General features: G+C 43.5%; 1 protein-coding gene across 1 annotated transcript in view; it reads left to right on the top strand.

Moving 5' to 3' along the window:
* The window catches only part of TRPC5 (transient receptor potential cation channel subfamily C member 5), a 167,827-nt gene that overhangs the window by 40,808 nt on the left and 101,403 nt on the right, over window positions 1-25,616 (top strand). The window contains exon 2 of the mRNA XM_035112475.2: window positions 4,610-5,008. Within this exon, the coding sequence (XP_034968366.1) occupies window positions 4,631-5,008 (378 nt within the window). The 5' untranslated portion in view covers window positions 4,610-4,630. The remainder of the gene's footprint in view (window positions 1-4,609; window positions 5,009-25,616) is intronic.

A 25,616-nucleotide genomic window follows, 5' to 3' on the forward strand; every position in this document is an offset into this window, starting at 1 on the left:
ACTCCTCAAGTGCTTCTAGTTAAGCAAGAATGTATAAGCAGTGCTGTTTTTGTGGATTTAAGGAGAAGAGAAGAGCCCCATCAAATCAGATCATAGGCCTATCTTATCTACAGAAGTGGCCAGTTACATGCTTCAGGGAAGCTCACCTGAATTTGGTTAACATCTGACATTCAGAGATATGCCACCTGGAGGCTCTGTCTTCTTACTGCTAGACCTACCCTGCTCCATAGATTTGTCTGACTACTATTTAAAGCCATCAGTTACCACCACCACTTTTGGCAGAAAGCATTTGCCCTTCTAGATCAATTGGGCCAGACCACATGTGTGTGAGTGTGCAGTGGCAGAGTTGGGTATTATGGCATCCTGACCGAGCCCAAAATTTGCCGCCCCCCCCCTCATGCTCCCTTCCCAAAGCAGCATGGGAATGTGCTAACTAGGCTTTGGGAAGGAAGCGGGAGGACTCTATCATACCCTATCAGAGCCTCATACCTCCTTCCCAAAGCCCAGTGCCTCACTTTACTGGACTGTACCCAGTGCGTGCTCACACAGTCCTAAATCTGCCCCTGGTGTGTGTGTGTGAGTGAGTTTGCTTTAACTTGCATGAGGCTTGTCTTTTTTGCTGTGCCACCTGGGCCAAATATGCCCTTTGATATTGTCTGCCCTATGGTTGAGATTCACTGATGACTGCCTCAGGGGGAAGGTTGCATCTTACTCCTGTGAACCTGTGGCAAGTACCATAACTTTCCGTGTATAAGGATGTCCCCTATTTTGGGGGACATGACTTTAAGAAAATGGGGGGGGGAGAGATGGCACAAAGTTGTTGAGCTTTTTGTGAGAACAAAGGCTCACCCCTTTGAGTTCAGACTTTGGGAGGTTCATGTATCTCCAGCGGCATTCGAGTTGAACCTCCACATGATATCCTTTTATGATTGTGGTAATTTTAATCTGTTTCAATATTTCAGCTTTCGTATCTTTAAAAAGTAGGGTTGTTAATTGTTTTTTCATCTTTTTGTAAACTGCTTTGAGGTTTGTTTGTTTGTTTGTTTTTACAATCAAGTGGTGTATAAATTTATGAAATGAATGAATGAAGATATTATATCGAGTATCTCTAACAGGAAGTGTGTGTGTGTTTGTGTGTGTGTGTGTGTGTGTGTGTGTGTTCTGCAACACTATACAGTTTAGTTATGGTGCTTCATGGGGAGAAGCTGTTGCTTTAGTTCAGTTTCATTTCCCATTCCGTCTGTTAACAGGGTTGGACCAGGCAGACTGTCTATTACAGGGCTCCATAATATTGAAAAGAGTTTCCCAGACTTGGGACTCCAGTTGTTTTTGGACTACAACTGCCATCATCCTTAGCTAGCAGGACCAGTGGTCAGCAATGAGGGCAACTGTAGTCCCAAAACAGCTGGAGACCCAAGTTTGGGAAATGCTGATATAGAGCAAGGCAAGAGGACCTTTTTCTAGGGTTGCCATATATCCAAATTTTCCTGGATACATCTGGAATACTGCAGTCAGCAGGAGTGTCTGGGTGGAAAATTGGGGAAAGTCCAGGAAAATCCAGGTGTATGGCAGCCTACGTTGGTGAAATATACTCGGAGTCGAGAGTGAATTTCATGCTCTTTATTCAGCTCATATTCATCAAGGTGAAGAAGAGAAGACGAATGGCTCTTTTCCCAAAACCATCTGCTTATATACATTATTTACACAATGGGCCTTGCGTGATTGGCTACTTCAGGGCTACACCTGTGGGCCAATTATATTGTGGATTGACTTCTGCCTGCAGCCTGATTGGCTGCTCCAGCAGGCCAATCAGGTTGCGGATTCACTTCCACCTGGAGTAGGATTGGGTAGCTCCCGCTGATTCTGAATCCTATTGTTCTAGGATTCAGCTCAGTACATAACAGTTGGCAATGCCATTTCCCCACCCAAATAGCTCAAAAACAGCATTTTTTTTGCAATTTTGCCCAAAAACCTCAACAACTTTTCTGCCTGGATTTTCACTGTTTGAAATATGGCAATCCTACCTTTTTCATCCTAAGGGCCACAATCACTTCAAGGGGCGTATGCCACTGGTAATTGGGGCAATGGATGCAACTTATCTTTGGGTATACGTTGCAGTCATGTGAAAGTCAGTGTTTCCTATCACATGCACACACATGAAACACACTCACTCCCATCTCTGCATCTTGCATCTGGGCAAGCAAGAAGCATTATCACAGTTCAATGACACTTTTCAGTCAGGCAACTGCACTTAAGGAGAGCACAGAGCTCAGATGGCCTGCGGAGTGTTCTGAGGGCCAAATAGGGGAGCCCCCAGCCACATTCCTGAAACAGAGGACTGTCTGCAAAGTAGAGCTCATGGCCATCTCATGCCCTGCCTGAAATGGCAGTTTGTTTCTTCAGGAATTGGACTGGCTCTGCAGCAACTATCTTTATACAGTGCAGGATTGTGATAACATGGAACACTGATCTGATTTCAGATGTTGACTGGTGACAATGATCTCATTGGTGGCATGAATGTGAGAGAGTGGTCTCAACTTCAGTGTCCCTAGAGCCATTTTTCCTCTGTCATTTCTTCCTGCAAACACTTATCTTACCACCTAGTGGAAAACAAAAATGAGAAAGCATATTCCAAGGGCACCAGCAAAGAGCAATTCTGCTTTGCCACAGCTGGATTTGTTTAGAAGGATCTACCGGTATGATATTCCATTTGGTTTGGCCACAACTTAAAGGAAATAACCATGGTACTTAAGGACTTAACTCAATACTCCCTGGAGGTAATGATTCCCTCCACCCGTCTTCCTTCCATTGTACAGTCTATCTTGCTTGTTGGTTGGGGACCTTTCATTCCCCAGGGGACCTAATGGATACTTAGAATTGAAATTCAATTTTCAGCTTTTTGCTCAAGGGAAGAGCTTATTTCAGTAGGGAGGCCATGGGGAGCCAGTGAAGCTTTTCCTTTTCCTTTTTTTTTGTACACTCAAGCCATCTTCAGGTTTATTTATAAATTGAGAAAAGAGAGAAGGTTGCACTAAAAATAATTAAACGTGTCAGAATGCAAATAAAATGATTGCAAGGTCACACAGAGCACACTGGGGAAAAGTCAAATCCGGTTCTTCTGGGAAAAAGTAACAGAAGAAACGTTTGCTCATTAGAGGCGGACTGTGCCAGAACATGGAACTCTGAAGTCATTAGTGCCCATTACTGTGCACCTGTATCTGGCTTGCTCAGGAGGAGGATCTGCCCCAGCTGCTCTAAAACCAGAGGCACTGGGCTTATGCACAATTTACCCACATTACACTCATCATGGGAGTAGGAGTCTGCAGCACTCTGACTGCAAAGTTGGGCTCACTTGATTTGTTCTGAGCATATAATGAGCCAGATTGGATCAGGACTCTACATTAGTCATCTCTAGAAACAACAGTCCTGTGGATCCTGGGATGGCTAGCACAGGGGGCCTTCTTGCTACAGTGCACTTTGAATAGAAAGGAGCCCATCACCCAAAAGCAATAGGATTTGATGACATTCCATCAAGAATGAATCGTACCTCTGGGAGTAGGGCTGGGCTGTTCTCATGTAAAAACCAGCTGCCAATAAGCTACTGAGCCTGGTTTTGACTACTGCTTTTGACTTATTAAATCATCATCATCACCATCATCATCACCATCACCATCTACCTGGTCCCTGGAACAGCTAAAATAGTTACATAAGTGTCTATGTTAATATAATGTTAATCATATCATGTTGGTGTATGCATGGCCCCATAGCTCAGTGGCAGGGCACATGTTCTGTAAATAGAGGAGGGGTGGCTAGCCTGTAGACCTCCAAATGTTGTTGTGGGGCTATGGCTCCCATTCTTCCTGAACCTTGGCCCATGCTGTGGCTGATGGAGACTGGAGTCCAGCCATGTCTGGTGGGTCACAGTAGTTAGCCACACAGAGAGTCCCAGATTCAATGCCTTGCATCTCCATTTGACTTTTACCTGAGATCTTGGGGAGTGCTGCCAGTCAAAGTTGGTGGCACTGGGGCATATGTACCAATGTGCTGACTTACTATGGCCAATTATGGCCAATCGTATGCCTATTAGTTTTGTGGCTGAGCAGGAATTTTAACTTGGGTTCCCCCAAGTGATGCCCCAAACTCTAGCCCAGTGAAGGGAAACCTCTAACTCTCCAATGCTGTTGGACTTCATCTCTCATCCTCCCTGACCATTGGACATGCTAGTCGGGGGCTGGTGGGACTTGAGGTCCAACAATTTTTAGGGAGCCACAGATTTGCTACCCTTGCTTCAATCAATGTACCACACTGGCTCAGAATTATTAGTTGTACACACGAAGAACCTCCCCTCTCCTCTTCCACTGCAAATCAAGGGGGTGAATGTGCAGTATGGGGCACACACACATACTGAGTTGTAGCTCAGTGGTAAAGCATCTGATGTCATATTCAATCCCTGACATCTCCAGGTAGGGCTGGTAGTTGTAGGCGACATTGAGCTAGATGGACCAATGGTCTGACTCAGTATAATGCTGATCTCTTTGTTCCTGCACAAGATCATACCCAAGTAACAAATTTTGAAAGAACTGCTCTCTTTCTCTCCCCCCCCTCCCAGGTCACCCAGTTGCTATGAACTATGGCTCAGCTGTACTACAAAAAGGTGAACTACTCGCCCTACAGAGACCGGATCCCCTTGCAGATTGTGCGGGCAGAAGCAGAACTGTCATTGGAGGAGAAGGCCTACCTCAATGCTGTGGAAAAGGGGGATTATGCCAGTGTGAAGCATGCCTTGGAGGAGGCTGAAATCTACTACAACATCAACATTAACTGCATGGACCCTCTTGGACGCAGTGCCCTTTTAATAGCCATAGAGAATGAAAACCTGGAGATTATGGAGATGCTACTGAGCCACAGTGTCTACGTGGGTGATGCTCTCTTGTATGCAATAAGGAAAGAAGTGGTGGGGGCTGTGGAGCTTCTTCTGAACTATAGAAAGCCAAGTGGGGAGAAACAGGTATGTCAAGAATGAAAAGAGATGCTGCATACAATTGTTTGTCTAAATTGAATGGAGGAGAATCCTAAGATAATTCTATGAAAACTGGGCCAAGACCCATCACACCAGTTTCCTGAAAATATTGTTCCTTTGTGAAAATGGAGCCTTAATTTTCTGCAGCTTTATTGGGGTGGAGAAAGAAATTCTCCCCAAATATTAAGGCAGTTGTTTCTACTTAGTTTAAGTGAATTTAGGATCAGCACTGGATATTTTGAGTCAAGCGGTTTTCAACTATTCTTGAGGGAGGGGGAAAAATAAATTGTCCCAAAATCCAGGTAGAGAGAGGTTAAATTTATGATAGATTTAAGGATGTAGGGCTTGAAGCTGAGGGATCTCCTTTTAACTTTCTTTAGTGAAACATTTGTCTGGCTTCCTGTACCTCCTTTTAATGTGAAATAAAGCTGTCCAACTCTCAGGTATTGCAGATACAGCATTTCCAGGTGAAAGCAAATGAGGAGCATGGGAGGCTGCTTCTGGAGTGTTCAACAGCTGGGATGGTTTTCCTGATGTAATGTAAAAAGGACAGCATTAGAATTTTAGGTGGGGGTGGAATCACACTCTTCTTAGGCCACAGGTGGGGAAACCTCTGGTCCATGGACCAAATCAGGCCTTCAAGCCCCTTCCCCATTTAGGCCAAAACACACCCACCCTGTCCTTCATTTAATATCATATACAGTAGCAGATTGCACAGGAAGTATGAAGGTGGCTCAGCTGAAACAGAGCTTGCAGAGGCACTGCAAGATAGTCCAGCCTTGCTGAGCCCGTTTTCAAAGCACTATCTCCCAACTGCTGGGCCTTGCAAAATCCATTTAAAAGCAATATCTCGCACAGCACTTTGAAAGTGCTTCTCAAAAGAACCTGGAACCTTCTTCATGTAGCACTGATGTCTACGACCGAGCTGTGTCCCTCCCCCATGCAGTGGAGTGGAATTTAGCATCCTAGTATTTGCTGCCTAAGGGCTCACCAAGACTTTTGCTTGTCCCACCGCTTTCCCCTTGGGAAACCTTCTCTTTACCTCTGAACTGGAGTAAACATCAATCAGGTTTTCAGTGGACTGATGTTTGCTCCAATTCAGGGCTAAGGAGCAGGTTTTCTTAGGGAAAGTTGCAGGGCAAACAGAAAACCACTCAGACCAGTGCCTGGAGAGCACAAGGCAAGTGGGAAACCAATAAAAACATTATTAAGGGAAAGGAAAGGAAACCATTCAGACCCATGTTTCCAGGCATAGGACAAGTGGAAGTGTGGATTAGCCTTAAGACTGCAGTGTCAAGCCGCTTGATTGGATCGTAATAATACTGTTCACAATGCAGTACATGTGTTAGAAGAAAACTCCCACAGGCTTAGGGCTATCCCTTCTCCTATAGACCATGCCTCTGTGCCAGCAGCTGGCCTTGCAGAAAGTTAGGCCTTTTCCTGGCATGGACGTAAATATAAAGGAAACTGTCACCTGCTACATTTTTTTAATGCCAGAGATTTGGCACAGAAGCAGAGCCAAATGGAAAGAGGCACATTTATTTAGGCTTCACATTTTTTAAAGAAGAAGATAACAATGCTTTATTTTTCCAGTTGAATTACAATTCTGTTGCAGATCATCCAACTTACTGTTGAAAGGTAGTATTTGTAGGGGAAATGGATATGTGTAAATATTTAATGCAGTGTTTTACAAAAGCAGAGCAGGAAGATGTGCTTTAGTAAGTAACACATAAGCTTTTAAGATCCATTCCTCTATATGATTCTCGCTTTCCTTCTTCCACACTCTACCCTACCGGTTTACTACAACAATGGTGTGTGTGCAGTGATTTTTTTCCTCAGCTAGATAGCAAAATACCTTGAGCCAGCCCTGGGGAGAAATGCATTTCCTCATCATTTTAAGTGCCGAAAACCTGCCATTTCCTCACCACAGAATAACTTCCTTCAGGGAAGAAATCAGGATTCCTTGCAACAACTAGGCAATTGCAGCAGAGGTTGGTGGGAGCCTGGCATACAAATGTGAACAAGCAAATGGACTGAAGCATGTTTAAGTCTCTTGATATTGTTACAACAGTCGGGTGCCTGCCCTTCTCTATGTTGAGCAGTGGCATGAACCCATGGGATCCCAGACACCCACATGGGGTTTGTGTCCCTTTGGAGAATGAAATACACTGTGCCGAGACTGTTGTAGCTTTAAGAAATATGGTTTATTCATTTATTTACACCTTCAGTCAGCATGGAGGGAGTCCAGATCTTACAGCATGGCTTGTACCCCACAGCAGCGCAGGCAGCCTTCAGCCAGCCTGCCCAAGATGAATCTCAGCTCTTCCTACTCCTCTTTCTTCCACCTAGAAACCCTTTGTTCCCAGACTCCCTCAAGCACACAGTTACCCTGGCAACCTTTCAAACCCCTGTCTCTGTTCACACCTCAGGGCAGGGGGGAGGGGGTTCTCTTGTATTGCGAATGGCCCTCTGTTGTTCTTTGATGGCCCTAGCTCAGCCAGGTTGTTTTGCATAAGCTAGCCCAGGACTTCCTCTTCAGCTTGCATTCTCCCGTCATATCCCAAATAAACAGAATTCTAGAATTTACTAATTTCTAGGATTTATGGGAGTCTACCCCTTAAATCTGCCCACCTAGCAGTTTGAAAGCACGTCAAAGTGCAAGTAGATAAATAGGTACCGCTCCGGCGGCAAGGTAAACGGCGTTTCCTGGTTTGCCAGAAGCGGCTTAGTCATGCTGGCCACATGACCCGGAATCTGTACGCCGGCTCCCTTGGCCAATAAAGCAAGATGAGCGCCACAACCCCAGAGTTGTCCGTGACTGGACCTAATGGTCAGGGGTCCCTTTACCTTTTACCCCTTAGATCTATAACAACAATGAGCTGGATGGACCAAGTGTATTGGATAGCTCAGTTGATTAGAGCATGGTTCTGATAATGCCAGTAATGCAGGTTTGATCCCCTTATGGGACAGCTGTATATTCCTGCATTGTAGGGGGTTGGACTAGATGATCCTCAGGGTCCCTTCCAACTCCATGATTCTAAGATTCTATGACTTGGTATAAGGCAGCTTCTGATGTCCATGTAGTCAGGGCCCTCAGGCTAGATGACAAGTTTGGTGCAAGCCACAATGTCACTGAGCAGTGATGGATTTAGGGTGGTGTAGGCAGTTCCCCCACCTAGGGCATCGAGCCAAGGGGGTACAAAATTGAGAAGATACATAATCAATAAGATCCATTTGGGGCACAGGGTCCCAAATTGTAAAAGATTACAGAAGTCTGCCCCTGCATTGAACGATACAGCTGGGAAGCAATGTTGGGTCTTTTAGGTAATAACCTGCAACATAACTGAATGCTGGAAAAGGAGTCACAGCCAAACCACTCATTATCTCTTTGTGATAATGTGACTCAAAACACCTATTAGTCACATTCACATATTAACCCCCCCGCCAGTATGCAACATTGTTGTTGTTACAGTATTTAAAATCTGAGGTCTAAACCTATGGAGCACAGTTCCCTTAGGCACTTCCAAATGGGAACAATTTGTGAATGTCAAACTGTCCAAATCATTCAATATTCCTGACACCCAGAAGCCACCTAGTATTTGTCCCCAGCCCTGTGGTGATCAGACTGGCAAGATAAGCCTAGGAGACTGAGCAGCCATCATCACACTTAGGAGTGGGGGAGAAGTTGGATTTTGTTTGCGCTGTAATGAGAAACTATCTAATTTACACTTCTCGAACTATATGAGAACTCAAACACAGCTATCCTTCAAAATTCACACCTCTCAGAATGTTGCGGGGCAGTTCTCACACCAACCAATGTGTACAAAAGTATACATACTAGGGTAAATTGTGCAAAAAAAGGCATATATGAGTGAAAACAACATACAAATGTATTTATTAGGGAAGATTGCTTTGCAGAAAATTTGTATATTGCTCAAAACTGATACAAAAATGTGTGTTATGCTGACAAATTTTCATGAGGATTTTTATAAAATTAATAATAATTGCAAAAGGAGGTTAACTTAAGATTGGAGGTGGGAAATGAGAAATGGAGAGAACCAGAGCTGACAGCTTTCTTCATCCCTACCCCCAATGATGGATCCTTCAAAAGAAGAGTGTCTCATTTTATGTTATGTATTTTCATGTTTTTTTTGTTTTGTAAACTGTCCTGTGATCCTCTGATGAAGATCATTATGGAAATTTATTTAATAATAATAACAACCCTTCCTTGGAGGTTTTTAAGCAGAGGTTGGGATGGTCATCTGTCAGGGATGCTTTAGCTGTGTTTCTGCATTGCTAGGGGTTTGAGTGGAGTGCATTGCAGGGACCTGGCTCTTTCCATCTCTTCCATCTCTACACTTATGTGATCTAATGATTCTATAATCTGTGGAATGTTTGCATTCAGGTCAGTGCATTTTATTATGTATGTAAGTCCCCCACATCCTGCTCCCCAATTGCCAAAATGCACCCCAGTTTCAAATGGGACTAAAAATGTGGGAGAAGGGACATTGGGTGTCTTACATGAGCACAACATGACTAGGGGATGCAAATGTATGCTTGCCAATTTCTGCCCCTTCTGTCTATCAACCTGCTCATCATTTTGCCCCAAATTATTACCAGTAGTTTCCTTTCTTGGAATCAGCTGAAGCATGCTCACTTTTGTGCCAAAGAACTGAAGGATTAACTTTATTTAAACACAGAAGGCACATTTCTTTTTCATTAACAGGATCTGTGGTGTGTGACATTTTGATAATTGTAGTAAATAATCCAAAACAAGCAAAGGAAACATGTGCCAGTTCATCATAACAACCTTGAAGTAGGTTACATATCAAAAGCAACACCTTTCTACCTCACAGTGCAGCCTGTCTGAGGTCTCCTTTATGCTAACAAGGACTTGGTAGCAGGGAAAATCAGATTGCACACCCAGTAGGTGCTCATCGTTATTGCCATCTCTTGCAGGCTCTGTGAAAGCACACAGCTGTGAACCAGAGTAAAGTATTGCAAGGTTATGTGGGATAGCTTCACGAACTGAAAAATCCAGGGAGGGTTTTTTTTTTTTTTTTTTAAAAAGGGCTTCACCACAAAACCCAATTAAACTATGGAACTCTCTCCCATAGGAGATAGTTCTAGTATTACAAGAGGGAGAAAAACTTCTCACTGTCCACTTTCTTCACACTTGGAGAGCAATTATATGAGACTGAGGGAGGGAGAAGCTAACATGGAGCCAAGCTGCAAAAGCCAAGCTCATGAGAAGGAGGGGAATACATTTCTCTTATTATTATTTTTGGCCATTTAAATCCTCCCCTCATGGGAAGGAAAATAAGCATGCCACCTCCATGGCTGGTGCATTCCACCACCACCACCACCACCAACCCTTGTGAAAAAATGTTCAGAAAATGGGAGGATTTGAATCCAAAGCCTCTCCCGATCTGTATTCCACCTTTCCTTATTGCTGCTGTCTGGGTTCTAGAGAGCCAGTGTGGTGTAGTGGTTAGACTCATAATCTGGGGAACCGGGTCCGCGTCTCCGTTCCTCCACATGCAGCTGCTGGGTGACCTTGGGCTAGTCGCACTTCTTTGGAGTCTCTCAGCCCCACTCACCTCACAGAGTGTTTGTTGTGGGGGAGGAAGGGAAAGGAGAATGTTAGTCTCCCTTAGGGTAGTGATACAGCGGGATATCCAAACTCCTCTTCTTCTTCTTCTTCTTCTTCTTCTTCTTCTTCTTCTTCTTCTTCTTCTTCTTCTTCTTCTGGCAGAGAGGTTATTCGTTCCCACAACAGGGTGATTAGCAAGGGCAGACCCACCTGCCTGCTTGTTCACTCCTTTCTCTGGGAGCATAGAGGGAGCTCCACTCTGTCCCATGACTGCTAGGATGCCTTAGGTTTTTGCTGTAATTTACTCAGCCAGGGGTGGGGAACCTCAGGCCCAGTGGTCAAATGTGGCCATCAAGTCTTCTCCACCTTCTCCACCTCTACCTGAATTTTGCAATGCAGTTCTCCAGCCAAGTATTGCATGCAAAAAGGGGGGTATACTAGAGTAAAGTTTTCATAAAAACCAACGTGTTTATGAAAGTAACATACATTTTTTTATTAATTAAATTTATATACCGCCCTATACCCAGAGGTCTCAGGGCGGTTCATAGAATAAAATCAAAATATAAAACCACAAAAGACATAATCAAATAAAAACAACAACCCAATAACTACCCCTCCCCCCAAAAAGCCACATTGTAAATGAGCATAGGATGTTGATCAAATCAACCAAAGGCCTGGTTAAAAAGGAACGCTTTTGCCTGGTGCCTAAAGGTGTATAATGAAGGCACCAGGCGAACTTCCCTGGGGAGAGCATTCCACAAATGGGGAGCCACTGCAGAGAAGGCCCGTTATCATGTTGCCACCCTCCAGACCTCAAGGAGGAGGCATACAAAGAAGGTCCTAAGAAGATGATCTCAGGGTCCAGGTAGGTTCATATGGAAAGAGACAGTCCTTGAGTTATTGAGCTTCTGAGCTGTTTAAGGTTTTATAGGTCAAAACCAGCATTTTGAATTGGGCCCGGAAACTAATTGGTAGCCAGTGCAATTGGACCAGGATCAGTGTAATATGCTCAAACTGTCCTGCTCCAGTGAGCAACCTGGACATTGAATTCTGCACTAGCTGAAGTTTCTGAACCTTCTTCAGAGGCAGTCCTACATATAATATAATCTAACCTTGAGGTTACCAGAGCATAGACAACAGTACTGTAGTTAGGCTATCCCTACCCAGATAGGGGTGTAGCTGAGCCACCAGCTGAAGCTGATGGAAGCTCTGGACCACTGAAGCCACTTGAGCCTTGAGCGACAGCAAAGGATCCAGGAGGACCCCCCCCCGCTACAAATCTGTTCCTTCAGAGGAAGTGTAACCCCATCTAGGGTAAGCAACTTCCCACCCATCTGGTCTAGGGAACCACCCACAAGCAGTGCCTCAGTCTTATCTGGACTGAGCTTCAGTTTGTTGGCTCTCATCCAGTCCATTACTGAGGCAAGACAATGGTGGAGGACATTGACTGCCTCACCTGCAGTTATAAAGGAGAAATAGAGCTGAGTGTCATCAGCATACCACTGACAACATACTCCAAACCTCCAGATAACCCCATCCAGCAGTTTCATGTATTATAAATGCATTATATTACTGGAAATTGCATACAAAAATGTGTAAGTTAGGAGAAATCAGGGCTAAAACGCTGGTGAATTTTCATGAGGCTTTTTTTGCGGGAGAGGATTTAAACTGGTGTGGAAATGTGGAGAACTGATATTAAAATTGGGAAAAACATGAAACTGAGAGATAAACTTGGTGACTCTGGTGCTTGAGGCAACTCGTCCAAACATGTTATGATTGTTTTTGTACCATGTTGCCACTTGGGCACATTGAACGCAGTTCTCTGAAAAAGTTGCTGCAATAGCTATGATTCACATGAGAGTAACTATAACAACCTGGCGCACCACTTTGCTTGAATTAGAGGTGCTTGACAAGAAAAGGAAGAAGAAATTTTGTTTGTATCTGAAGCTCCATGAGTGAACAAAAGGCCATTTGAGGAGAGCTCCAGGGGTTCTTCATCAAAAATGTCCTCAGGGCTCACATTATGGTAGATTTCTTTTTTGGAGAGGGGACTTTTAATTTCCAATATCCTTGTGCACAAGGTCCCAGGTGCAACATCTCCAAGTAGGGCTGGGAGAGGCTTCTGCCTGAAACCTAGGAGAACAGATGTCAGTCAGGGTGGACAATAATGAGTTAGGGCTTACCCGCAGTTACCTTTCTTCTGCTCTTTCCAGACATGGACTGCGATTTAAAGTTCTGGGTGCCCTGGAGCAGTGTGCCCCAAACTTGGGTCTCCAGTTGCTTTTGGTCTACAACTCCCATCAACCCTGGCAAGCAGGTGCAGGGATGATGGGAACTGTAGTCCAAAAACAGCTGGAGACACAAGCTCTGGAGCTTCCCCTGTGAAAACCTGTGTGGAGCAAATAGCAACACACAGAAAACCAAAATTGATGTTTGCTCTGATTGAGCACTTAAGAGTGTGTTTCCACAGGGAAAGCTTGGGTCACAAAAAGCTACACAAGTGCTCAGACATGGCACTTTTAAGTGCAGACCTGTGCCTTGAAAGAGTGGAAGAAAGGTAAGTCTAGCACACAATGAGAATATGTCTATCTTCTGTGAATAGTGGAGAGGACTCTGTGAATAGTGGGGAGGACTTCAACTTTTGAGTCCTAGCCACCTCTCTCTCATCTCTCATGGGAAGGGCTGTGACTCAGTGGTAGAGAACATGTTTCAAATGCCAGAGGTCTCAGGTTCAATCCCTGGCATCTCCAGTTTGGGCTGGGAATGTTCCCTGTTTGAAACCATGGAGAACGGCTGCCAGTTAGTATGGACAATACTGAGCTAGATGGACAAATAGTCCAACTTGGTATAAGGCAGCTTCCTACATGGACCTGCTTCAAGCATGGTCACTTTTTGAGGGCAGGTGGATTGCTACTATCGGTGGGGCTTTTCCCCTGCTTGTGGAATATTCTTCCTAAAAGTGTTTTCCTGGCACTTACTTGATTCGATTGTTGCTGCCAAGTATAGACAGTTTCATCATACCAAGCTTTAAAGGGCTTATGTTATTTTATTCCTGCAATTTACTCTTTTTAGTCCTGCTTTTCCAGCTGCTTCACGTAGTTTGCATGCTAATGTTTTAGTGTATAAACGCTGAAGCTCATACTCTTACTTCTTCTGCCTTTGAAGTTGGCCAGTGTTCACCAACTTTCTGCACATACCTAATTTATAGAACAATCTTATACTGCAGGAGAGGATAATCTTTTTTCAGGCCATGAGCCACATTACTTTCTAGGCAAAAGCAGGTGGAGCAAAGAATCCAACTTGTATATTTGCACAGCAGGCTAGTTTGTACACACAGGGGTGGGGCCAGAGGTCCAAGGTTCAATCCCTAGCATTTCCAGGTATGCCTAGGGAAAACTGAAGCCCTGGAGAAGCACTGCCCACTTGTGTAGCAAATATTGATCTGGATAAACTCATGATCTATCCCAGCAGGTTCCTATACTTCCTAATTGGAAGGCCAGCAACGAGGCAGTGAGAGATCTGGGTGGTATCCCTTGAGTGGCCAGATATAGTTTCTAGTTTGCCAGTTGCTGAACCTGCCATAGACAGCACTCTCAACACTTGGATTCATAGCAAGTGGTATTTAAGAAGCATGCTGCCTCCGACAACTACTACTTGAATTTTAAGTTATCCACCCCCACCCCCCGCTTTAAGCCACAGAGTCTTTTCTAGCTCACGTTAATTTCAGCTGATAGCAAATGTCTTCATGGCGGTGCTATCAGCATCCTTTTATCTGTCATCAGCAGCAACTTGCCCATGGCAGATGGCTGCAAATTAATATTTGGCTCACAGATGGGTCTTGGATAAGCAGAGTGTCTCCTTCAGAAAATACCAAAAACAAGAATGAAATTCTTTCCAATATCATTTATGTGTGTGCATGCGCGTGCTTGAATTTTGCTTCAAAGGTCAATAGGTCCCTTGAGTGTGTCATCTGGAGCTCAGTAGAGAGGCCTGTCCATGTATGATCCGGTCTAGAGGATGCACAGTTCCAAGATAAATGGAGGGAGGATGTTTGTTTTGCAAAGGGTACTACAGGGAATCAAAAGGTGAACTTTGGCAGCCTTATTGCAGATAATCCTCTAGCACTTATTAAAAGGAGGGCTTCCATTCAGTCAGTAGTGCTGGGTAACTAAAACCCGACCTTTAGCTTCAAATAAGCTTATTTGTATTGAAAGTGAATCCATCTGTCTTCTACAAGAATATTCCACAAAGGTGTGTGTCTGTGTCTGCTTCTCCCTCCTAAGCTTCTTCACTGCCAGATGAAGAAGACCCTTGGCATTATTAGCTATAAGAATATGTGACTAAAGTTTTTAACAAATTGTATTCTGTACTATGCTGTACTCACAGTGGACCCACTGAAATTAATAGTCCTGTATTAGGCCACATTCACACCATACTGTTAAAGCACTATGATACTATTTTAAGCAGTGATGGCTCCCCAAACTATGGGAGCTGTAGTTTGTAAAGAGTGCTGTGAGTTGTTAGGTGGCCTCTGTTCACCTCCCAAGGTGGTTTACCAATCAATCGTTCTTCACAAGAAACTGCTCTGTGGGGTCCAGATCCTTAATAGCATTACATCCAGCAGACTCTTCTTATGCTCTTATGAAGAGGCATGGGGGGGGGGGGGGAGAAAGAGAGAGAGTTAGCCTGGTTGCTACCGCTCAGTTTCCAAACAGCCATGCCAACTTCATTTTTTAAAAAAATGATGCAATAATAACTCATGGCTACATATAATGATAGGCTGTTGTCACTAAACGCTGCCCTGGAAATGTATTTCATCCCATTAAGCCAACAGAAAAAATATATAGAAGATCACCTAATTTAATAATCACCGATGCAGCCAGGAAGCACAACTCATCAAGTGCGAGATAAGTTAGGAGAGCAAAGATACCGTAAGTTAAGAGAGCGTTTAGGGGTTTTTTGTGTGTGAAGCACCTGGTAAAAAGGTAAAGGTACCCCTGACCATTAGGTCCAGTCACAGAGGACTCTGTGGTAGGCCACAGTAAGTGTCTGATAGGCTATGATTAATTGGGTGAGTCACAGCTTGTGCAGGGCTATTTTATTGGATCTGGACAGTGCCAGTTAACAGTAGCTATGAACTAAGAAATTCCTGGTTCAGATCTTACCAGTGACATGATCTTAGCTTGCCAAATCAGTTACCCTTGGTCCCCACCCCATGGGATAATAACACTGACCTACCTTACAGCCTTGTTGCAAAGATAACTCAGATAATGCTAGTGCTGTATAAATGCTGTGTAGGATTATTTAGGGTTTGTCCACATTTACCTTTCCTCTGTGCTTTCCAGGCACAGTCCATACTTTAAAGCTTCATGTCCAAGTGATCTTCTTTCTTTCTTTCTTTGCTCTTGAGATTTCTATGCAAAAACTCGCTCTTTACCTCTGAACTGGAGAGAATTGGAGCAATACGCAGAAAACCTGGATTGCTGTTTGTCACTCGGACATGGAGTTTTAAAGTGTAGGCCTATGCCTGTAAAAAGTGGGGCAAGGGAAACACATCTTCTCTAACTCTGTATTTCATTTAGTTATGGTACTGCAGAGAATGGGGACAAAGCAAAGCTGCTCAACTTTCCTTCCACACACCTCTCATGTAAGAATTAATATAACTTATCAATGAGGAACTGATTTTGCATTTTTTGACATTGGCGTGTGCAACAGTTGCCAAGTTTTAGAAGGCTTTTGCTGCCAATAATCTGGATTATTGGTATTCCAAGATTTGGCAAAGAGCCCTTCGGGTTGTGGGGCAAGGGGGGGGGGGTGGAATCTTGCCTCAGCTAATAGTGTCCAGGGGCCAAAGTGCTTGAAGTTGCTTATTTTTCATTTGTTCTGATTTCATTTTATACACACAAACAGTTTGGTTCAAGAGCATTAAGTACCAGGGATCTTTGAGGGTGTCTGGGTTTAGTCCAGCCCAAGGTTATTTTTAAAAAAATCTTTTTTGAACTACAAATTTGCAAGTTTTAATTTAGAACATGGAATCATTTCTAATTATAGACGGCACATCCTTCCCCTCTTGGTATGTTTTATTATTGACTCTTTATTGGCAGTTGTGACAACCTTTATTTTAAGGTATTTTTTTCTTTATTTCATTTTTTTCTGAAACCTGTTTGTTGTTATTAAAATGCAATAAAAATATTCAGAAAATAAATAGGTATCAATCAGGTTTAGGGAACCTCTGCCGCCTCACAGTTTTGGTCAAGCCACATCCAGCTTTGTCCTACACCTGACATGATAAATTATGTCAGGTGTGGGGCAGGTAAGGATGGGGCTTGATTGAAAGCCCCTTGAACAGAGATGATCAGGCATTTGGAAAGTGCTGCAAAAAGAACTTGGCAACCCTGGGCTAAGGATTCCCAGGGGCAAAGCACGTAAGTTTAGGAAGCACTACAGAAGGAGCTTTGCAAGTTCATGTGGAATGAAGAAGAAAAAGCTACATTTCTTAAATGAACATTTTTTTTACTTTCTAAAAGAATCAGTGTGCATTCAGAACAGTTTCCCCAGTGCTTTGAATACAAACTGCTTTTTCTGCAGAGGGGGAAATGCTGCAGGTTTCAGAGCATTTTCACCTCTGCAGAGACTTCAAATTGGCTCCCTCTTACCCACCATCAACTGATGATTGGTTAAGGGAGCCTCTTTGACTGGAGATGGGAGCAAGTCTTCAAAGAAAGCTGCTCCACAGTGTCCTACTTTGAATGTTGACAGGTGTCAATCACCTAACACCATCAATGACATTATTAGATGATTGACAGGTAGGTAGTTCCACTGGTCTGTGTTGGCTGACAGCAGGCAGAGGAGAAAAATATTTGGCCCCCATTCCTGATATAATCATATAGTATTTATAATTTATATAAATGTGTATATAATGCAATATCATGTAAAATAATCAATGATTAATGCAGTGTTAGTTATTAGTTAATATAATGTAGGGATTAACATACATTGCCTTCAATTATTAGTACGCTGCAGAAATGAGCAAATATTTGGCATGGGTTGTTTAATTTTTTAATACAGTTTATCAGTGTTCTGCTCATACAAAAATGATTTCTAAGCAGCTTAGTGCTTTGCAAGCATGAAATAATATCAAAACTTCAAAAAGTAATCATCACAAGTACTGGAAAGGCAAGCTGTGCCAGCAGCAATTTATAGCATACACCTAAGCAGCAACATCAAACATTTATTACAGCAATATTTCATATGGCATCAGGGACAGCTTTTGATTATTTATTTTTAGCTGTCAGCAGAAAATGTAGACTGTCTTCTGGGCGTTACATTCAAGAAGTGGGTGGAGCCAAAGGCAAAAGTGGGTGGAGCAATGAATGTATGTATTTTCCCCTTTGTACAGTGGATGGGTTTCTACAGATGCTCACTCGCCCATCTTTATCCTCCATCCGGGCAAGCAAAAGTCATGGTCAGACATTCCATCCAGGCAAACGATACAAAGCAGAGCCAGATGAAGAGTGTGACCTGGGGAAAGTCCCGAAGGCCAGATAGACAGCCTTGGAGGATCCCCAACCCTGAAATATAGACAGATGCATCTCTATTCTTTGAGCCACAGCCACAATAAGTGCAACTAAGTTTGTAATACCTGTTGAGTGGGTAACTAAAGAAAACTGAATGCCCTTTGATCTTCTGATGGTAGCTTCTTTAACAGCCATTGAATCTCAACCATAGTGGTTGGGGAAACCCAGCCAGATGGGTGGGGTATAAATAATAAATTATTATTATTATTATTATTATTATTATTATTAGGCAGATGAGATCAAAGTGCATATGAATGTAACTTTTACTTTTACTTAATAGGCTGGATTCTACACCTCCTCTCTGTCCTAGGCAAGCAAAAGGCACCATCAGAGTTCAAGGACACATTCCAGCCTGGCAAAAACCTTTGGGGAGATTGTGAAGCAGGCTATGGCCTAGGGGGAGTCCGGGGACCACCAGATATAGAGGCCTGGAGGGCCAGATTCAGCTCCACACCCCTTCTGTGGAGGTTCACCTGCTGATCTTAGTAGATAGGCAAGAGACCTCAGAATAAGACCTGCCACAAGGGGTCAGTGCAAGAAGATTATAAAATACAGATCTGCAATGTGTAGTCAATTCAGTGTGTATACCAGGGTGGCGACCCTTCACACTGCCCTCATCTCCCATCATTGAACATGCTGGGTAGAACTGAGATTGACTGTTTGGAAGTGTATTGGTAGACTTCAAAAATGTCTTAATAGTTTATCGTGCATCTTTTAATTTTTTAAAATGATTTTAATACATTTGTACATAAGAGCTGCCCCATTTCAGAAGAGACTTCGTTTCCTGTGTCAAAGAGATGTCACCTAGAATTGTAGAGTTGGAAGGGACTCTGAGGATCATCTAGTTCAACCCCCTGCAGCTGTCCCATACGGAGATCGAATATGCAACCTTGGTGTTAGCACTACGCTTAAGCTCAAAGTGATTTCTGTGATTCTCCCCATCATAGGTAGGTTGGGCTGGGAGATGGTGAGTGGCCCAAAGCCACCCAGTAAGTTTCACAGATGTATTGGGATTTGATGCTTAATCTTTCAGGTCCAATGCTCCAATCACTACCACACACTGTTTTTTAATTTTTTTTCCATTTGATTCAATGGGAAGGGATTAACATTGTCTACATTGACTGGCCTTGGTCCATAGGCTGATTCCCCTCTTCTGGAGTACGGGATTTCTCCATAGATCAGGGATGGGCAAGAACATAGATCAGGACCCAGCAGTGGACAGCTGGCCAACTCCAAAAGGCAAGAGAGAGAGAGAGAGAGAGAGAGAGAGAGAGAGAGAGAGAGAGAGAGAGAGAGAGAGAGAGAGAGAGAGAGCTATTGAACTTGAACTTCAGCATATAAACACTAAATCATTAGTATACAAATGATGTAAAACACATGGAAAAGAGTAAAATAGCAACATGCAGGAATAACATAATAGCATAACATAAAGCATTTAAACTTTGGAAGCATAAAACTGTCCACACTTGGCAAGAAAAAAATCAATGAAGCAAGTCAATGAGACTATTCCACTAGCAGGGTGTCAAAAAAGCCCCACCTTTTCTCTACCACTTTCTCTGTGCCATGCAGCACTATTTTTCTAGAAATAGAGGTGCTGGAACTCACCATGAATGCCTCCCTTGTTCTCTTATACTGGCAATGACACCCACCTGAGAGCGGCCAGAACTGAGTTCTAGTAGGTTCTGGCTGAAAAAGAGCCCCAGTGCCATGCATAATTTTATAGACCTCTTATCATGTTGCCTCTTACTCACCTCTTCTCTAAACCAAGAAATCCCAAACACTGCAGCCTTTATTTTGATTGCCCCCCCCTACAAAACCTCCCATCACTTTGTAGTGAATAAACCACAATTATATTTTCCGTCTTTTCACCACAAATTCTGTAGATTGGCCCTTACCGGGGTATGTAGGTCAGAGAAATGGAAATGGCTTTAAGGAACTGAACTTTCTCCCCCTGCCCAGAATAAAACAATTCCTTAAGAAAGCTGAGTAAAACTTCTGCCCAATTGGATACATATTAATGATTACCACTGGTACTCATAAAATTGCTTTATTGAGCATGTTTTTCAATTTAAAAGCCGCTTATCTGTAAAATGTACATTGTGTAAAATACAGCTATGGAAAGCATTAAGGGAATCTGAGTGAGTAAGCTCTTTAGGAAGATTAATTTCCAGTCTTTTAATATTTATTTAAATGTACTGTTGGTTCTTTAGTCATTCTTACCAGCAAAATGCAAATTCCCAGCATTTAAATAGCTGTTAACATCATAACGAGCAAAAACAAATAAGGTTTTTTTAAAAAGCTACAACAAAGCACATACATTCTATTTTGTGGCTTTTTGATGAGAGACATCACATGTTCATCAATATTAAACATTTATAGGCTGTTTCACCCCCTTTATCATCAGTACCAACAATGTTTCTGAAAGGCTCCCCCCCCCCCAGGAAATTCTGCTCAAGAATTCTGCTCATATTGATCCAAAGCAGAACTCCAACGTACTGTATAGTTAAGAGTGAAAACTTAAGCACATTGCAGGATTCCGCCCCCCCCCCCTCAAATAGACCAGAGGCAATTGTATTTCATCCAGCAGAGTTTACTACTGCTACTGAAGGTAAATGAGCATAATGGTCACAAATCCATACATTCAGGATTGGCACTGTCCATGAGAAATCCAATTGCAGCAGACATAACCTAAACTTACAATAACTTATAATAAGACTAAAACTTTAACACGAAGGATACTATGTACAGAACACACCAGAAGGAAAGACAGAAAGAAAGTGAAACTCAGGCTTCATCTGGCCTATTATTATAGTCGGCATAACCCTGAGTGAAAGAGATAACAGAACCAGTTTAAACCAGCTGTTCAGCTTCTCTGAAGGAATAACCCAAAACATCAGTAACCTTCTGCTTGTTTCTAGGCAGAATAGAAACTTGCTTGTCAGCTAGAAATCTCCAGCTTGTATCACACAGAGAAGCTTCCAGAACCCTCCTGAATCAATAGGAAATATCTTTACACATCACCAAAAAATGCAAACTGACAGAAATGAGGCCAGGTGAGCTTTTGGCTAGATTTTCAAAACAAACCAGGTGTCCCAGTCTCCTGAGACAGGAAATGGAGCCTCTATGTTCACTGGGGCTGGGGGAGGCTGACACTATTTCCAGGGAAAGGGTTGCTGCTAGAAAAATGGGTGGAGACTAACATCGTGCAGCAGTTCAGGTTCGGAATACGACAGATAAGCCAGATGCCAGAAGTTAAAAAACTACCATCCCACCAACAGCTGTTGGAATTAGTTTTGGGCTGCGTCTTGTAGTGAACAACTGAAGTGCAGAAGGCAGGCTTCCGTTTACCTCAGAAAGTAAAGAACCTTCTGGAATGACTCCACCTACCCAGGCTCACCTTGTTATCAGTAGGTGCAGGGATGATATTATAAAGGGCTTCCTCTTACATCTTAGCCTTCCTCTAGCAATACATTTGACACCAGCTTTGCTGCAGGAGTTGCTGGGTGGAAGAGTACAAGCTGTCTTGAGGACTCTACTCCAGAGTTTAGCCTTTTCTTCTCATGAAGATATCCCAAAAGACAGTTGAGGTTTAGGGTCAGAATTTTCCTTCTAGACGGGCTACCTTCCCAGGTTGATAAGCCCCATTTGCCCCTCACTTCCCTCTACAGCATGTGCAGAAACCGCCTCCTTGATTGTTGGACCCACTACTCAATCTGAGTCTATCTTTGCATGAGGGTTTGAGACCCATTGGCTACCCCACCTGACATGAGAAGTAGATGTATAGAGTCAGTGTGATTGTGTGCTGGTGATGGGGAGTCACTTTTGCAGTATGTATCTGAATCATAGTTGCTGAGAGTCACAGGTGGGGAGAGTGCTGTTGCATGTAGGGCCTGCTTGCAGGCTTCCCATGCACATATGATTGTCGACTGTAAGAATGGGATGTTGGACTGAATGGGCCATTGGCCTGATCTAGCAGAACTTGAACTCCAGTAATCCTTCTTGGTTACTAGGATGAGGGATAGAGTGTGTGTGTGTGTGTGTGTGTGTGTGTGTGTGTGTGTTTAGAAACTACCCTATTGAACAAAGGTGAAATTTATATTCATTGCTCCACCTACTTTTCTCTCTGCCTCTGTCAACCACAGGCACTTGGCCTCCAGAAGGTTGCTGAGATCAGAATGTGACTCTCAGTCTGAAGACGTTTCCCCACCCCTACTCTAGCATGCCTCATGTCTCTAGTCATGCTGTTTGGTTCTGAATTGTGGCTTACCCTCTGATCTTAATTGCTCATCTGTTCTGACCACTGACCTATTTTACAGTTCTTGCTGGTGCTCAACTCATTATTACTCCCAAGAGACTGTTGCTCACAGCCCAACTCTGCAGCATCTGCACAATTTTCAAGTTGCAATCCTGGGCATATTTGGTGAGAATCAGCTTCACTGAAATAAGACTGTATATATCTCTTCAAGATTGATCTGAGACTGTCTTTATATTCTTAAAGCTTGCATTATTTTGAGTTATCGTACGTGTTACATTGAGATATTTGCTGTACAATATACTCTTATTTCATATACAGAGTTGTGCTTGATGAGGTTCTACTCCATGTATTCCTTCATTGTTTGATACTGAGCTACAGTTCTTAGCACCCTTAAGAAAGTACAGTTTCCAAGATTTTTGGGGAAGAAGTAATGTGCTTTAAAAGTGTAGTGTTATACAAAAGTGTGTTCCTATACAATAACTGTCCTTGGTTGCTTCAGATGACAGTGCAAAACCAATGGGTAGAGATTGTAAGGAAACATATTTCAACTAAGTATCTGGAGAAAAATTATAATGGTAGATGTTCAGCTGTGGAACAGACTGGTAATATTTAAGCAAAGCCTGGATGTCCATCTGTCTTTGATGCTGTACATAATGCACCGTTCATCTTCACTGCAGTGAGCACCAGGTTGAATTAGATGATCACCGTGATCCCTTCCAAATCTTTGCTTTTATGATACCATGAGTCTTAAGACTGTTGTAGAAAAGCAAATACATTTACTTCTCCTGAACTTCTGGCTAATGCATGTGTTACTTTAAACCACGAGAAGGTATTATTTGGCTAGTGATCTAGCCACTCCCTGTTTATAGCCACTTTGTCTAACTCTACCCCTAAAGACTGAGCCATTTTGTCTTTTTCTTCCCAAACTTGTTGAGACAAGTTGTCTGCTGTTGCTCTCTCCCTCATCACTATTCATCCTGTGAATAGTTTTTGCATGAATAAATCATTGGAACTCCAGAAGCTGTAAATGGTTGTTGTTGTTGTTTAGTTGTTTAGTTGTGTCCGACTCTTTGTGACCCCATGGACGTTTGTCTGCAGACAGTTTTTCCAGGTCATGTGGCCAGCATGACTAAGCCATTTCTTGTGAAACCAGAGCCGTGCACAGAAACATCGTTTACCTTCCCACCGGAGCAGTACCTATTTATCTACATGCACTTTGACGTGCTTTCGAACTGCTAGGTTGGCAGGAGCTGGAACCAAGCAACGGGAGCTCACCCGTTGTGGGCATTTTTATCGCCGACCTTCCAATCGGCAAGCCCTAGGCTCAGTGGTTTAGACCACAGCACCACCCGCATCCCTAATATAATTATAAGTGACCAAAAGTAAAGGATTTTTACTTCTCTCGATCTGATTCAGTGACAGCAAAGCAGATCGAAACAGTTTTCTGAATGTGTGACTTTCCCCTTCCCAGATCAAAAAGAAAAGAAAAGAAAGAGCCAGGATGCACAATACACATACACTTCTTTAGTCCTTGTTAGAGATGTGCTACCAGACACGTGCTCACCCCGAAAAGCATTTGCATCCCTAGTTCCCCTTCACCAGCAACTGTATTTTGTGGTACCTGTCCTTACTAAATCACTGACACTTTGGGAGAGGGCATTTATTCTGGGTTTGTTTTTGTGGGGAGCTTTTATACATGTTAATGTTCTTGAATGTTTGTTTCTACCTTCTTCCCCTGTTCCCTTCAAGTTAAATCTCTGAGTGGGGTGGGTGGCAAATGAATCTTGATTACAATACACATGCATGCGAAAGGATACACAGTAACCTAAAAATATCACCGCCTCTTCATACAACCACCTAGTATATAGATAGCAAATGCTACTGAATGTGTCTGAGTAGAAATTATTCTATAATAAGTAAGCCAGGTACATTTAACAGTCCATTAAATTTTCTTACTTAAAAAAAAAAGCCCTGTTATGGCTGGGTTGCTAATGCAGCATAAATGATGCAGCATTCAAGATACAGAATATTTAGCAAAGTGTGGGTGGGATGTGGGTGGTGCTGTGGGTTAAACCACAGAGCCTAGGGCTTGCCAATCAGAAGGTCGGTGGTTCAAATCCCTGCAACGGGGTGAGCTCCCGTTGCTCGGTCCCAGCTCCTGCCAACCTAGCAGTTCAAAAGCACGTCAAAGTGCAAGTAGATAAATAGGTACCACTCCGGCGGGAAGCTAAATGGCGTTTCCGTGGGCTGCTCTGGTTCGCCAGAAGCGGCTTTGCATGTGGAGACCCTCTATCCCAGGCCTAGAAATAAATTCAGACATGACTCATATTTTTGGTTTGGTTTTTGGTAGAATTTGGGCCATAACTTTATTGATTACAAATCAAATGAATGGTTGCATAGGCTCTGGTTCGACTAGCTACCTAGGGTAGCACTGACTCAGGGCACACCTTGAGTTAGCAGCCAGGTACACACCTGGGACGGGGTTACCTGACTGGCATGTACCAGCCAGGCCCTGATTCCCCCACATGTGCCCAGAACACTGGATTAGGGCAACCCCACTTGGGGGAATACCAACCATAGGTCCATGGATTCCCTTAAGAGGAATACCCGAATATATAAATATAGGGTGGTAAGGGATCATACCCTCCTATCAGCATGAACCATATCCGCTAACCTTACAAGTTGTGACGATTTGCTACGCGGCAGGCAAAACCCAAATGGCAACAGCCAATCAGCCAAGTGGGGAAAATTCCTGCCGTGCCCCTGCAACAACGACAGACGACACACGACGGCATAGCAAGGTCAAGTGAAAGCCCTAAAATTAGGGAGTGGTGGGCGGGTGTTCCGATGCAGCTCAACCAGAGAAGGAGGATCTCTACGGTGAGTCCAGCGTTTAAATACTGGTCCATCTGACTCTTTGATTGGCAAGCCCTCAGCCCAATTGCACCCTGTCAGATGGACCACCAATAAGGATTGTAGCTGCTCCAATTGTCCCGCCCCAACACCTAGACCTGGTCTGCTGGGACCCACTGCAACATGTGCCCTCTCTTGCAGGGAGTACCTGATTTGTCATGCTGGCCACATGACCTGGAAGCTGTACGCCGGCTCCCTCGGCCAATAATGCGAGATGAGCGCCGCAACCCCAGAGTTGTCCATGACTGGACCTAATGG

This window comes from Zootoca vivipara, chromosome Z (genome assembly GCF_963506605.1).
Source record: "Zootoca vivipara chromosome Z, rZooViv1.1, whole genome shotgun sequence".
Classification (NCBI taxonomy): domain Eukaryota; kingdom Metazoa; phylum Chordata; class Lepidosauria; order Squamata; family Lacertidae; genus Zootoca; species Zootoca vivipara.